At 38.6% G+C, this 16,179-nt stretch overlaps 1 protein-coding gene and 1 long non-coding RNA gene across 4 annotated transcripts in view; one reads left to right on the top strand and one right to left on the bottom strand.

Moving 5' to 3' along the window:
• LOC123344201 overlaps positions 1-16,179 on the top strand; it is a 221,491-nt gene that overhangs the window by 175,687 nt on the left and 29,625 nt on the right. The window lies entirely within an intron of this gene.
• The window catches only part of SEMA6D (semaphorin 6D), a 120,115-nt gene continuing 111,994 nt past the window's right edge, over positions 8,059-16,179 (bottom strand). The window contains exons 20-21 of the mRNA XM_044980111.1: positions 14,186-14,353; positions 8,059-11,708 (exon numbers count right to left, since the gene is read on the bottom strand). Of these exons, the coding sequence (XP_044836046.1) occupies positions 10,405-11,708; positions 14,186-14,353 (1,472 nt within the window). The 3' untranslated portion in view covers positions 8,059-10,404. The remainder of the gene's footprint in view (positions 11,709-14,185; positions 14,354-16,179) is intronic.

Consider the following 16,179-nt stretch of genomic DNA (forward strand, 5'->3'; position numbering starts at 1 on the left):
CATTTAGTAAGTATGTTAATTGATATTGCACTAACTGAGGAAGATACCTGTAGTAAGTGCCAATTATCTGCTTCAACATTCCTGGCAATTTGAGTTTGTTAGTAAGAATCTAATTACACTAGTTTATTGCTGATGGAATTACATGAGGAGTAGATTTCTCTCTTACATACTTAGTAGACCTCAATAAGTGATCCTTAGCAGTCTGTTGCTATTCAATTAACAAGTAATAACTTCCTTAATGAATCTAATTGAAATGCTCATCTGAGTCCAGTACCTAATATAAAGTGCTCAGGGTACTTTTCAGCGTGCTAGTCTTGTTTACTTAACAAGAACAAAATGTGGCCACTAAGGATAAGGTGGCTATCATGATGAGAACTCAGGCGGTGTTAATAAATCCCTGCCTAACATGATCAGGAACAATTTGCCAGGTTAGTTCTAGGCTGTTTAAATATCTGGGGAATAAACCAAGATATTTGTGCCTGAGGATTTAAACTCACAGAAAGGATTCTGCAGCATGAAATTCTCTTTCTAGCACATTAGCTCTGCTTCTTGCAGGCACAGTGGATATAAAAACACTTGGTGCTCCACTGGGATGGAGCTCTGTAGCTAAACCCTTTGCGATGCTTTGAATATTTTACTTTTAAGTTCTTGTTTTAGTTTGAGTCTTTTAAATAGTTTGTCCCTTCCCCGCTCCATCATGATTCTGCACATTTGGTTTAAGTGACTGTTAGGAATGTGATGCTGGATGTATTTAATGACCTTAAACAATGACTACAGTTAAAGGCAAAAAGTGGAGATATCAGGGGTTTATAGACTTCCATGTATGTATCCAGGAGACCATTTTACCAGTGATGTAGGGAGAGTTCTACTTAATCATCTTGAATTCAGTCTCAGTCCACAAGCATAACCCCAGTGTGTATGTATTCAGTGAAACCTGTTTTATGTGGCCAACAACAATTGGCTGCTAAGCAGAGAGAGCTTTATAATAAAGGTGGAGAATAATTGTATGGAGTATGTTTGGGAATATTTTGGGGTGGTCTCTTAGACTAGGATTTTCCTTTATAGGGGTAATCTCTTCTACCGGTTTTATTATACATACAATAAAAACAGGCTTGGCCACTGTCATTTGTAGGGTGGGATGCGGGAGAAATGGCTGGTTTCAAAAGCTGTTTTAGGGGGTTCAGAAGTAAAAGGTCTTTGTTCTTTAAAATGGGAGTTAGCAGGTGATTGGTCTTTGTGGCCAATAAATTGTCCCTCCAGAAAACTAACAATTGAGTGCATTTGGAAAAATGACTGTGTGGGCAGTAACCTTTTCTCAAGAATTTTTAGTAGATAGTGTTAAGACCTTGGCTACACTTGCAAATTTGCAGCGCTGCAGCAGGGTGTGAAAACACACCCTCTCCAGCGCTGCAAATTGCGGTGCTGCAAAGTGCCAGTGTGGTCAAAGCCCCAGCGCTGGGAGCGCGGCTCCCAGCGCTGTACGTTATTCCCCACAGGGAGGTGGAGTACGGACAACGCTGGGAGAGCTCTCTCCCAGCGCTGGCGCTTTGACTACACTTAGCGCTTCAAAGCGCTGCCGTGGCAGCGCTTTGAAGTGCAAGTGTAGCCAAAGCCTAGCTCCATGCCAATGAGTCCTTCATTACTCACTGAGTCAAAAGACCTTAATGATCCCTTTGCAGCTTTGCTGTTTATTGGAGCAAAAATATGTACATCTTGAAAAAGACTGAGAAATTACACATTAAAAATACTTTAACTTTCATGAACTTCCATTGAACTTCCAAGGTTTAACATTCATTGTATAAAATTAATGCTTTGGGCCTCACACAAACTTAAGAAATCTGAAAAAATCAGAGTTCAGGCCAGAGTTCTCAGTGCCAGTTTTTGAAACATGTTTAGGTTCGAACAACCACAGCAACAACAATCTGCATAAACTTATTAATATTTTAAAATCTCACCCCTTCCAAAAACCCCACCCTGCACAACCAGAATAAACTAAAAAGTCTCAAAACGATCCACAGCTTTGAAAAATTCAAACATTTTTTAAACGCACAAAATTTTGTAGGTTGTTGGTTCAAAGCCATCCCTTATCTCTATGCAATGGCTGTTTGGCCTCTGTGATTTTCTCTGGATGAGGGGTGGTTCAGTCAGCTTTCCGTAGGTGGCATAGTTCTTTCTTGTTGCTGGTGGATTGGTGGTTCTCACCACAACTGGCACCCTGATTGATGGTCTCAATGGAAAGGCCAAGGGTTAACTGGCCGAATGACTGAGGGGATTTTCAGACCCACAAATGGCAGTTAGGTGCCCAGCTCCTATTGATGGGATGGGCAGCCCCACACTGGACCAAGGAAGGAAAGATTTAACAGTCTATCCTGTAGGCAGGGCTCAGACCCGCTCCACCTTGCAACAGTTACCAGAAATATCAAACTTGGAAGGAGGGTATTAAAATGGAGAAATCAGGCTTCTAAGGGAGGCTGCCCTGAGAGAGGGACCTTTGGTCTGAGGCAAAGAGGACAGGGTGTAGACTGAGCTGCCGCAAGCTATTGGCCTTAGGAGCAGTCATGCAGAGGAGAAGGCTTGGACTGGACTTTATCTTGTTCATTTGCTTGTTAATAAAGTCAAACCACAAAAAGGGTGTTAGTTTTGACCAGCGCATGCTGAACTGTGGTTTAGAGTAGATGGGAAAGTCTATATAAAAGCTAGTAATATGCTGGATTTCAGTATAAACTGCTGACCTTGTTCGCCTGTGTGGCATGTGCGGCGAGATTTCTTTAGAAGCCAACATCGTGAAGCTGTCTACTCTGTCAGCCAATTTCAGATCAAACAATTCCCCCCCCCCCAACTCACATGAGTGGTTTCTAAGTGGTTTTATTCTGGAATGTGACAAACAATATATTTTTGGCAATTGATTGTACTTTGTGGCTTATGTAATTCTGACTCTTATAACTGAGACTGTTCACGGTGGGCACAGATAAGGACTTTTGAAGTGCATTCTCCTCCTTGCTGTATACGCATAAATCTCAATGGAATTAAAAGGAGTTTTTTGTTCCTAGGAAGGAGAAAATCCACCTTCGACTAAACATTCCAGCTATGCATATACATAATCAGGAACCTGAAGGTGTCGTAACACAGAGCAGACACTCGGGATAGTGGAAATGTAATTTTTTAGATCTTTCCAGACTATCAGCCCCAATTATGGAGCAGCTCTGAAATTACATGTGACTTCTTCACAGCTTGTTGTACTTTACATAACCTAGATTTTGATCGTGTCATTTTATGTGCAGGACTCACATGGAGTTGCATTTTAAGATTGGCTTATGCCCTCTGGGAACTGAACAATGTAGTTCTCTTATGGATGCACACTTCATGCATGTTAAAGAGAATTATTGCCTATTGTTGTAAAACTAATAGTCTATTTCCAAACTTCCCTCAGCCTGGGGAAGAATGGTTCAAAGTAAGTCCTGAAGATGAAGACTTAAACTTTTATGAGAAAAAAAGAACTATTCAATATAAAAGGTCTCTCATAAAAATTGGTAAAGCTAACTGATGATTACATTAAACTTTATTCCAATTAAAGTTCAAAAATGAAAATTTCATGAATGCTCAAGGATTTTTGATATTTTCCAAAAAGCCTTCAAAGTTCTTAAACTATTCATTTTTGCAAAGAGGAAATTTTGAAAGGTTTTAAAGGTTAAGAGCAGTAATATAATATATGAAGTTGTAGTTAGTAGAACTGAAGTCCGCTGCAAAATATTGTACTAAAGATGACCCTGATTCCACAAATATTTCTTTGTATGTTTAACTTTACTTGCCTGAGTAATCTCACTGAGTTCATGTGTATAAAGTTACGTGCATGTGGGATTGGGGCCCAAGCTGTCAATTCAATTTATCTTGTTTCTCATAGTATGTGCTTTCATAGTGAATGTAAAAGCTATGGAAACTTACAGCCATATTCTCTGTGAATGCACAGCTCTCACAAAAACAATTCTCACAGATGGAAGTGCTTGTAAATTCACCCAATCATGAAACAGCAACTGTTCCATGTGACTAATTTGACTGTTCATTATTACACAACATAGCTTGAATTTCAAATAGTCAGTCAAGCCTTAACAAAAAAATGTGAAGATATTCCTTGGCTACATTTGACCAACAAGTACTTTTGAGGAAATCATGATCTCCTGGCTATTTCATGAACAGAAAGGGAAGTTACATTCATTTCTAATATATTGGTTGTTGTGGCTCACGCACTCAGCTTTACTCTCAATAATTTTACCATATGTGATCAGTAATGTGAGTTACAGTCGGGAAATGAGTGTGGTCCAAGTGACCCACTTAAAAACAAAGCCCATCCCTACTTGTCTTGTTAGGTAACTGTTCCATTTCTATCAGAGGCTGTATACACTCTAAGAACTGTCATGCAGGTACAGGAACAGAACAATGATCAATTTAGTTTGGTGTCCTGTTTCTGACCATGGTTAAACTGAAATTCTGGAGGTGGTTTAAAACCCTTTAATGCTTTTAAGCCTGATCCTACAAAACAATCCACTGGTGTGACCCTTTATACCTTTGCACAGTCTATTGATGTCAGTGGGTCTCAGCCCTGGCATAAGGGTCTGTGCTAGCAGTTACTTTTGCAGGATTGGGACTGTAAGAGTGTGCAGTATTCTTGCTGTTTAAATTACTCCCCCCCAGTAAACCTCTCTCCTTGCTGAGTGATAGGGCCATTTCTGACAATAGCCAGGAAGATTTTTTTCTTCTCCTTCTCTTCCTCAAAGTATTACACAAGAGAGAGCAACAAAGTATATACAGCTCTCCGTGGCTGACGTCAGGAGCAGATGTGCCAATCTGTTGGGAAAAATTCAGTACCGCCCTAGGAGCATAGGAGTTTCTCTGACTACGCCTGGAGGGCCTCATACAGTAGCATGTATATTTTGTTGAGCTACATTAGCTGGATAGCACAATTATCTGGATCCACTTTCCATTTCAAGAAAGAGTTCCCAAAGCATGTCTGACTGTAGGAAAAAGCAAGCGATCAGGCCATAAATCAGGTCATTGTATGAATTCAGAAAGCACTAGTAAAATCAGAGCTTCCAATACATTTCATTTCAGGCAGAGTAGAAACATCCATCAGTATATGGTTCAGGACAGATTATAATTTCAGATGTGTAGAAGCACAATGCAGTATGTCTCAAAAAATTCACAAAGGCGTTTGCATGCAGGCAGCAATGTGTGGCAGACAGTGAAAATAGACTCTGTCCCCCCTCCCCCCAGGCTGGCCGGTGTTCATGATTTTTTAGAGTAAAAATCCACCTAGTGAAGTGCAAGCCAACAAAAAAGCAGTTCAAGGGTTTTTAGACTTTTTTTGGTTGCTTCCTTTTTTTAATATGAATTTTGAACTGCGCAAACAAACTCAGTTGCTCTTCTGGCAATACCTCTTATACTTACAGCTCACATGCCAGTTGAACACCAAATGCTGTGTTTATGAGGCTAGTGGGTCTTGATTAATTTAAAAATATTTTTCCATCCCATGTAATTTGTATATACTTGGGAAACTACCACGTCTACCTCCCAGGTCCTCCTAACCTTCTCAGGGAAAGTGCCCTTCAGTGGGATTTCCTTTTCCCTTTATATACTTGCAAGAAGTAAATAAGGCCCGCAGGGCCCACAATGGAAGGTGGAGGAAAAAGTAAAATTCCATAAAGGGAAAACTTGATTCAAATACAGAAACTTGACATACTCAATATAATACTTTGACCTGAGGATCTCAAAGCATGATGTAAACAGTAAACTGATTCCACCCACTTGCCCAAGGTCGCAAAGTGAATCAGTGACAAATATGGGATTAGGACAGACGAGTCCTGACTCCCCATCACCTACCCTAACTCTAAACCACATTATACAAATGTTTCTTAATAAGACGTAATTTTCTGACAGCCTTAAAATTGCACTGAATTTTGCTGAACGTAGTTGCTTAGTATTTTCACAAATTGTCTCTCCCTTCCAACCATACCATTGTCATGTGAACGCAGCCTTATTCTTCTGCGTTTGATTTTTTTTTTTTTAACCTACGTTTTTCTTTTATTCTGAAAGCTTGGAAAGAGGGACATAAAAGAGAGCAGGACCTTTTTTCTTTCCCTATTGCTCCCATATGAAGGAAGATGGATAAACTTGCTGGGCCTCTCCTTTGCACTGAGCCCCCAGATTAAACTTTTAATACTTGGACACACGCTTCCCTCAGTCAGTGCTAAATCCACCTAGTTCACTTTCTGAGCAAAACATCTTTTGCCTTTCAGCTTCAATACCTACATGTATAATTTTTATTTCAAGTTCAAATTGTACTCTAGACACTTAAGCGCCTCCCCCCCCAAAAAACCCCAAACATTCAAGGTCAAGATAACCCCTCCTGGTTATTCAATTCCCTTCCAGGATAGAGAACCTATCTACAACTGCTTTGTCTTCGCTGCTAAAGTAACTGAATCTGAATCTGCAGTTGCAGCAACAGTATACTTTGATGTGCTGGATTCTCTTTTGAGAGTGGAACTTTTTCCTTTAATGATGAAGTTTTGAAAGGATCTTTTTCTTGTATCCCAATTTTCTAATTTCAGTGCTGAATTAAAGCATTTTCACAGGCTTGTATGGTGGGTTGCATCAGTTATGGCATCTAGGACAGAGTGTCCATACTGATGAAATACTGTATAATATAGTACCAAATGACATAGTACTCTGGGAAACATGGAAAGGTTCAATATAAAAAAAAATGTGGAATATGGTGATGGAAGGCTTGGGGCTAGAATAAACAACTATTTTGGGAACAAAAGCATCCCACTGTGGTGAACTAACTGTATTTTATGTGCTGAATCAATAATTTTTTGTAATCTTATACCATTATTGTCTGAGAATTATTCAATTTCAAAAGGTGTTATGCTTACGTATAAGGAACAAGTTTGAATATATTTACTGTCATTTTTGTCGAGTGTAGTTATTTTTACAATGGAAAAATGTAATTACTTTGAGCAAATGAAGAAAATGAAGTTATATATTAAATACAGATTTGAAATGTGTATCAGCTAAAACAGTCCACAAATCTAATTTTTTTTTTTTTTTAGCCAATGTGTTTAACATTTTTAAAAATGCTTTTAGTAAACCACTTTTAGGTGCCACTCTCTTGGTATAACTTGTAAAGTAATTTCAGGTTAATTATTTGAAAAAGAAAATTATAGTAAACCATTTTTATCACTTAAAAGCAAATCTTATTAAAAGAATGCTGAACATTTGCTTTACAAAATTGCCCTGCTTATTTAAAAGTTAACCATGATGTTGGCACATACTGTATTAACTATACTCAATTGTATGGTTTAAAGTATGTGCGCTGTATATGGTTCTGCTATGTTTTTTTTACCAGTCCCAAATCCAAACAGCAGCAAAACCTGTACTTTTTAAGCATCATTTACTTAGGGAAGTGCCAATACTTGATTTAGTTTAAGTTTAAAAATAGCTTTGCTGGAAATTGTGAACATTAATTATCTATATTATGGAGGGGAAAACTGTCCACCTTAATAGTGTGCTGTATTTGCATAAGGGATGGAACAGAGAAGGGTTACTAGACACTAGAGAGATTTCCAGGAAGCAAATCTACCAACTGTAAGCCTGAAATCAAGTTACAGTACAGATTTCAGAGGGGAGTGTTGCATGTTTTTTAAATTAAAATGCATCTGTGTAATGAATCATATGGACTAATCTGACACGGTGTTACATTTTCCCTCTATGCCAGTTATTTTGATGTTTTATTTTTAACTCAGGAGTCTAACAGTTGTCTGCACAAGGCTCTCAAGAGCCTTCGTGTCAGCATTAGACTGTTATGAAAACGGAAGTACACTTGTGTGCCATGCTATTGGTCTTTTGCAATCTGCATGACACCCAATACTGCTGATGAGGGGATGTGTCTGTGGTTTCTTAATGCAGCTATTAAAAGCAAGCAGAGTTTTTCCTTCTTTTTAATCCATAGGACAATACATTTTATAAATACAGTCAATAACAAAAAAGTCAGACATTCAGTAGATTTGAATATTTTATTTTGACTTTACATGCGGTGTTAAAAACCCAAAGAACGTATTATTTACACATCCACAATACAAGTTTACAAGATATCTATACATGTTAAAGTACTCTGTGGTATAGAGCAGCTTCATTTTTAGGGTTACTTTTTATGCCGTACCATTAAAAAAGATACAATCTGCGTTTACCTTTGCACAAATGGATAAAGCATCTTTTGTATTATTAAATTAACAGAATGACTAGGTTGAATGTTAGAAATTTCAACATAAATACTGATAGAACTCACATTACCATCTACAAGGCAGCACAATGTTACAGAACGTTATCAGGGTTCATATCAGGGTTCACATACATTTATGTTTTGGTTTCACACAAGTCTGTATTAATTAATATTTGTGAAGTGAATTCAAATCAGTTTTTGTCATTTGCTGACTGAGTAGATTTTGTTTTTTAATTGTTATTAATCTGTAGTGTTTTAGTTGCAAGACTGAAACATTTAAGAAAAGAGATCACAGGATTTTGGATCCAGAGGTCTCAGGAAACAAAAGTTCCTTACCAAAAACAGCCTTAAAGCGAAGAGGAAAATAAAAAAGGAATCATTTCTATCCTTTATTCTATGTTCTGTAACAGTGATCTAGTTTTCAGACTAATCTTTTCTCCTCCTCCGATATGTAATATAAATCTTCATTGTCTCAGAAACCGACTAAAGTTATTTGTCCTACTAATTGAGTATTCCTCTGCCATGGTTATTTCTATGGTTATGTTCAATAAACAATGTGGTAGTGTGTAGTTTGCAAGCTAAAACAGCCATCTGTGTTGAACATCAGCTGCAAGTGGATACTGTAAAACCTACTAAATGGCTTACACAACTTTAGCAGGTGTTCCATTACCCTAGAAACCTTATTTGATTTCACATTATAACTGATCAGTGGAATGTTTATCATGGCAAGGTGATTTAATATTGCTGTCTTCTTGAATTGCAGGCTGCCTTTATTTACCACTAATTACTCTTGCTTTTTATCTTTTTTTGGGTGCTTGTTAAAAGAATTACAACTGGCACTGAGGAAATATGTGCTATATGGAGGACAACTGACAGATTCTTAGTACTTTTATCATTCGCATGAATAAGGCACAAAATGCACAGATTCAGGTAAACTCACACATAATATTTACAGAATATCGTCATTACCTGCATGACTTTGGAGAAAATACTTACATTACACAACATAAACAAACTGATTGCACTACAGTTGACTTTTCACAGACTGCTTCTGCCAGGCCAATTAGCGGTTCCTCCTTGATATTGACAAAGGTCTATCAGAGTGTAGGATGTTATGAAATGCAACAAAAAGGTAACTTTATTACACAGGCATTGCCTAGTGTGTTCTAGATTATTAGCTGCTCTCAGTGAAAACTACAGGGGATCAAATTCACAGTCGCCAGGTATTGAATGGAGGAACTGTGGAAGCACAGTGAGATTCCCCACATCCCACCCCAAAACACTAGATTTGAAATGTACAGATCTGAATCGATAGCAGCATAATAAAGTTATTTTAGAATTAACACACTTGTACTTTTTCATTGGATTACTAATTCAGCAATGTATATAATCTGGAACGCTGACTGAGATGCACAGTTCCTCTCTAGCTGTCTCCAAACTGAACCCAATGGACTGCAGAAGGAAGAGAGTCATTTGTTTGTTCAGTCATGATCAATGTAAACAATTCCACAGCAGAAAAGATGCGATGGCAATCTACGTACAACCTAGTGTGTACAATACACACGCGCACGCACACACACTTACACACTTTATCTTTATCTGTGGCATAAACAAAATGCCAAACATGGAAACAAACAATGCTACTGTTGGGCCAGAGACTGAATTTCAGCAAATTGCTTATTAACCCAGATATTCATTGAGACATTACCATTTTCTGACATTTGTGCAAGAGGCAAGGTGAATGCATACATACTAAAATGTTCACATTTAATGGGAAGACCACACATATCGGCAGTCTAAAATGGAACCCATTTTCAAGTAATTGCTTACAGATTTTTCCAAGTACTTTATCAGCTAGTTAGAACAGTAAAGTAGCCCCCATTCCCATTGTGCTACATGTCTCCTTAGCTCCAAACAAAAGAAATGTAATGACCAGCACCTTCCTTTGTTTATTTTAGCAAGTCTTGCTGTAGCAATGTGTGGCAAGACATAGATGTTGCTGAAGTAAAGACAGTTTCTTTGGCCACTTTGTTCTCTTTAATTACAAGCAAGTCTCTGTCTTATGTCTCTCCCACAACATCCTCCCACAACCTGTACTGGTCCATACCACACTCTAATAGAATATACAAGTCCTAGTAGCTGTATTTGTTCAGTGGTCTGACTGAAGTTGTTTGAGGAACGAATGAGGGTTTTGGTGGCACGTCAGGTTTTATGGATGGTGTCCTCTTTATCCCTGTACGAGGAAGGGTTCCATTGCTTGTGTAACTGCTTTGTCTGGATAAAGAAGGCTGTAGGTGAACGCTGACTGGCGTCCCTTGCATGTAGTCCATCTTTGTGCCTGTAGCAGGAGGCATGTATCCCCCGCGGGTAATACTAGGCTGTCTGGATAACAAAACACCATTTGGTGAGTTTAAGTTTTTAGGCAGGGCAGATATTGAATGCCTTTGTGAAGAATTTTTGTGATAGCCCCTTTGTCTGTCTAAAGAAGTCATTGGTACTGCTGGGGTAGTAGGGACGTCCACTCGTTTTGTTGGACTATTTCTTGGAAGTGTAGATGGAGGAGAGTATAAAGATGCCTCCCTGTTAGGAACTTTAGGTGGAATCTCAGACATATTTCCCATTGGATCCAGCATTAAAGTCTGGTGAGCCACTTGAATGTCTCCCATAATTGATTTGGGATTATTAGGAGTTTCATTTAAATGTTTCAGAAAATCATTCAGGGTGTTCCTGGAATCAACAGATCGCCTGTGGTCTCTTTTGCTTGATGGTTTTGTAAGTGGGTGATCAATATTTTGCATCTTTTTGTCTGCTTTATGTGTGTTAGAATTTGAGAAAGATGTGTTGTAGTCATGGGTAGCGTTGGGAAGAACAATAGCACTGGGAATATGTCCATGACTTAACGGAGAATGGGGTGGGGGACTAGAAGGAAAAAATTGTGGGCTTTTTAGAGGGGTTTCTTTTCTTGAAGCATTGAGGTTGCTATGTGCCTTGTCTGACTGACTCTTCATCACCTGCAGTGTCTTTTGCTGCAGTACTGGCGTGGATTCAGGAGTAGGAAGTGCAGCTAATTCTGGAGGCTGGCCTCTGTGGTCCATTATCATGGATTTTGTATCACCATTCGGTGGCAGTTCTTTTCTGCTACTCAACAGATTTGTGTACAGTTTAGGCGAATCAATGTTTTGCTGATATTCCTTGACGGGACTATCAAATAACCCATTCAGTTTAGCAAAACTTCCACTGGAGTCTGTACAGGACTGAGCCGATTCTGCATCTTTGTGTATTTTTCTGGATTTCCGTACAAATATATCTCGGTAACAGTAAACGGCCACTCCTGCAAGGAAGGCTCCCAGGACGAAAGCAGCAAAGACACAAGTGATCAGGACGTTCATGTGTACCATTTGGTTGGAATCTCCTGACTGTACTTCCCACCTTACACCTGCAACAAACATATGTGATACATTAAAATAACAAAGGTCACAGACACAGTCCAAAACCAAGGCTGCCTGCCTTGGTGAAGGACAAGGATATATAATTAGATGAGTGTTTAAGATAGACTAGTGTTAATGTAATTTGTCTGGATTGTATCCTCCATCACATTGCAGAGTGTAAATTTTTAAAATAAAAATTACACTGCTAGTACTGAGCAGCACAAATGTAGACTAGGCGTTTCATGTGCGAATGAGAAAAGCTTGCTAGTGTTCCATTACCCAAATTACATTTAGTTATATACTGTCCTGGTCTAGTGTCTAGCCTTGTCCCCAAATATCTTTTAAGGCTCACAAATAGTGGTTTGTATGTTATTAATATTAACAATTTCTGCTGGAAAATTGGGGTTAAAAGGTGCTACTCTGCCAGACTGCAATTAATAACTCATGGAGGAATTTTTCTCTCAATTTCCTGCCCAACTCATAAATCAAAAGAGAGACAGGATTATGCAAATGTTATGTAAAACTAAATAATGTACATATTGTGGTGTTATAAACATGTTAATACTGTGCAAAACACATGAACTAATACATTCATACTCTGCTATCCTTAGAATACCATACTCTGCATGATTATTTACATATTTTTTACAATTCAAGATTACACTATTTTATACAGGTATTTTCCTTTTTTTCTTATTTACTCAGTAATGAGCATTCCAGACTGCGCATCATTTAAAATACATGGTTAATAAAAAGTATTAGAGTTTGTTAAAATCTAGAAGAATGAATATTGGATTAGTTTGTAATTCACATATTATCACAGTGTCTCTTAGTTTTTTGGGTTTTTGTTTTTAAAGCAACCACAGACATCTTGCAATTAAGACAATGTTAGTTTTTAAAAGTAATTCTGTTAACTATACCAGGAGAAGTCAAAATAAAGAAGAGTTGCAATTAAAGGAATATACTGATTTTTGTTAGAGGCAAGGCCTTTGAACATTGTTAATGTTCAGGGTTATAGGTTTTAATGGGTGTTGTGTAGAAGAGGAAAGGAAAGAGGAGTAAAGGTTCACTAATAGAAATGTCACAGAATGTAAATAAGAAATAAGAGCAAATTAGGACAAAAACATATTGACTTAAACAAATAAAAAACTGAAAAAACTGAAACAAATTAAAATGATCAATGCACTGCTATAATGGCTGATAGGAAACCTGATATATTTTGGTGACTTGTAGAACTGAGGCTCTTCCCTTGGCTTGTGACTTTCATTAAATACAGAATTGTGCAAACATGTCTGTCACCGAGATAATATATGTACTAATAAAAGTCTCTCAGGAAGTTTTGGCTGTTGTTGATTGTAATATTGTTTTGCCAATCTGAAATCTTTGTTTCTGTAACAGCCTGTGCAATGTTTCACTTGACTGAAAGGAGGAAAGGCAACAGAAGATGAATTGTATGTAATCTATAAAATCAGACTTCACATTTTTTTAGTTTTCAGATAAGCCGGGAGTGTGTATTGGGAGACTCTACACAGCTGTCTGAATGCAAGGACCCATGCTCCTCTCTCCAAAGTATCATTTCAGTGGATTGAATCTCAAACCTGACCCTGCAGTTCCTTGCAAACCCATTGAACTGAATGGGAGTTTTGGGTGCTCAATGAGTACAACACTGGACCTCATCTGAGCGGTTTTGTCCACATACCCATGGGCTGTTACTTTGCACTTTAGAATTTGTCTTTAAACATTAGCCAATACGCCAAGGCACTATCTGTTTGGCTGAGAGGACCAGCAATCTCATTCAAGCTCTAGAACTACTGCTGTTCTGTAACCTATAGAGAGGGGCAAATAGATTTTCCGGTTCACTGGCCATTCTAAAAAAATGTTTTGAGAATGTTTGTCAACATGTTTGGAAAACCAAAAGGTAAAAGAAAAAACTGTGCTGTTTTGGGTTGATCAAAAAGTTCTGTTTAGTCTGAGCATTTTAAAACACTTTTAATCATTTTAAAAATACACTTGAAGTAAATTTTGCAGCAAAAAGTTGTTTCAAACTGAAAAATCAAAATGTTTCATTTCAAAAATGTTGAAACAAAAGTTTTGCTTTATTCAGATTTTTTTTTATTTAACCAGAATAATTCAGTGAAAACAATGTGTATTTGTAAAATATTTCAGGTGACCTGAATCTGCTTCTTTTAGCAAAAGTTTCAGCTGAAAAATTTCACCCGGCTCTAATAACCAACTGCATGAAGGGCAGGTGAGGATTGTAAGGCTTGAATTTACATTTGCTATGCATCCTGCTGAAATCAGCTGAAGTTTCGCAAACTATGAATATCACTTTACACACACGTGCCAAATGGGCAAGAGAACCATGATTGCACCTTCTGTATATTCAGGAAATAGTATAAACATAACAGTCCCAGCATTTTCAAAATTCTAATTGTACCTATCAGGTTTCCATTCAGCTGTAATGTATTCCCTGGTAAGGCCTTACCCTTTGGGACACCTGATAATGGATCAGAATAATCAGAAGTGTTTGGGTCATCTTGAACTACAAATTTCCGAGAGCCAGTCACTTTAGGTTTCCAGGAACCAATCACTTTAGGTGATATAACTGGGATACTTGCCATTGTGGTAATGGAAGCTGAGGATAACTCCATGTCTGTGGTGGCAAACAGATTTTTATTAATGTGTATTACAAACAGGCTTTCCTCACTGTTTTGTGGTATTTCTAAATTATAGCTGGAGAACGCATTTAATGGGAGTTACATGTCAGGGCAATATATGACCTACACTTCACAGAAGTACACAGGGCTGCCAAAAATCAGATTAAAAGTACAAATTATACATTAAATAACATTACAGCTATTATTCAAAAACCAGGAAAGTCAAATGGAAGGCAGTGTGGAAGTTATCGTAAGCAACTGAAGGAGGGGGAAAGCACGACTTATTCTACTTTATTGCTGTATTGTTTACTTTTATACAAGCTGTTTCAGCGCATTTCACTGTCTTTTAAAAATCTCTAAAAAGATGTTTATTAGTGACCTTGTAAGAGACCAAAATACTAAATATCCCTGAGAGACCAGCTCAGCTCTGTTAGAACTGTTACAATCTCCAGGAACTGATGTAGTTAGGCACCGTTGAGAGACAAGACACATTTTTACCCCTTATATTGTAATGGTTCCTAAGGAACTATGCTGCTAGATCCTTCTTAGTAATGAATTGAGTGTATAAAGTCATTATGGCCTATGTGGTAATGCCCATGAGCAGCAAACCTATTGAACCTAATAGTCTACACTGAGCCTACTTTTCAGGTGCAAATCCCTGATTTGTTTGCACAGGACCAGACAGATTTATAGCCATGTGTGCCTGCAACTGGGGATTTGCCTGAGTAAAGTAAGCACTCAAATATGTGTTAATTCAGGGCTCAAAAATCAGGTTCATTATGTATATAAAAAAAATCAGACTGAAAGTTGAATCGATGAAGTGAACGTTAATGCATGTAAGGCAGCACTTTCAAGTAATATGGCTGTCATTTCCCCCCTAAATTTACGCTCTAAATTATATTCTGGGCAAATAAATCTGCAAAGTATTTGTTTGTGTATCAAACACAGCCCCCTTGTTGAGATACAGAAGTGCAAATACCAGCCCCACAATTAAACCAGTGGTTCCCAAACTTGTTCCACCGCTTGTGCAGGGAAAGCCCTGGCGGGCCGGGCCGCTTTGTGTACCTGCCGCGTCCACAGGTTCAGCCAATCATGGCTCCCAGTGGCTGCGGTTTGCTGCTCCAGGCCAATGGGAGCTGCTGGAAGCGGTGGCCAGTACATCCCTCAGCCCGCGCCGCAGTATGTCCCTTGGCCCGCGCTGCTTCCAGCAGCTCCCATTGGCCTGGAGCAGCGAACCGCGGCCACTGGGAGCCATGATCGGCTGAACCTGCAGACGTGGCAGGTACACAAACCAGCCCGCCCCGCCAGGGGCTTTTCCTGCACAAGCAGTGGAACAAGTTTGGGAACCACTGATTTAAACAGGCCAACAGATTTCCTTCAGATTTGGCAAACAGGAATGTCCCCAAGGGCTGAAACCCAGAGACCAAGTTTCAGTCTGGACTGAACTCTGGAAAATAAGGGCTTGATCGTGCTCCTGTTGAACTCGATAAAGGTTTTACTATTGAGTTCAACAGAGCAACACTGGTGCCTATATTCCTGGAAAATAGGGATTTGCAATGAAAATGCTGTGAAAAAATGTTGAACGGAGTAAAGGGTATGAAGGCCCTAGGACAACACTGCACCAAAGGTCTCTAGTCCAGCATCAGTTTGCTATAGCCCGTGTTCTGCTATACCGTGGGTAAGATTAAATGATTAACATTAGCATAACTATTGAAACATTTCCAAAACGTAGAAATACACATTTTAGAAAATGTGTATTTGCTTAATAAGATCGGTGGTGAGGGGGAGAGGAAGGAGAAAAAAAAGGAAGATGATGAGATTT

This window comes from Mauremys mutica, chromosome 11 (assembly GCF_020497125.1).
Source record: "Mauremys mutica isolate MM-2020 ecotype Southern chromosome 11, ASM2049712v1, whole genome shotgun sequence".
Classification (NCBI taxonomy): domain Eukaryota; kingdom Metazoa; phylum Chordata; order Testudines; family Geoemydidae; genus Mauremys; species Mauremys mutica.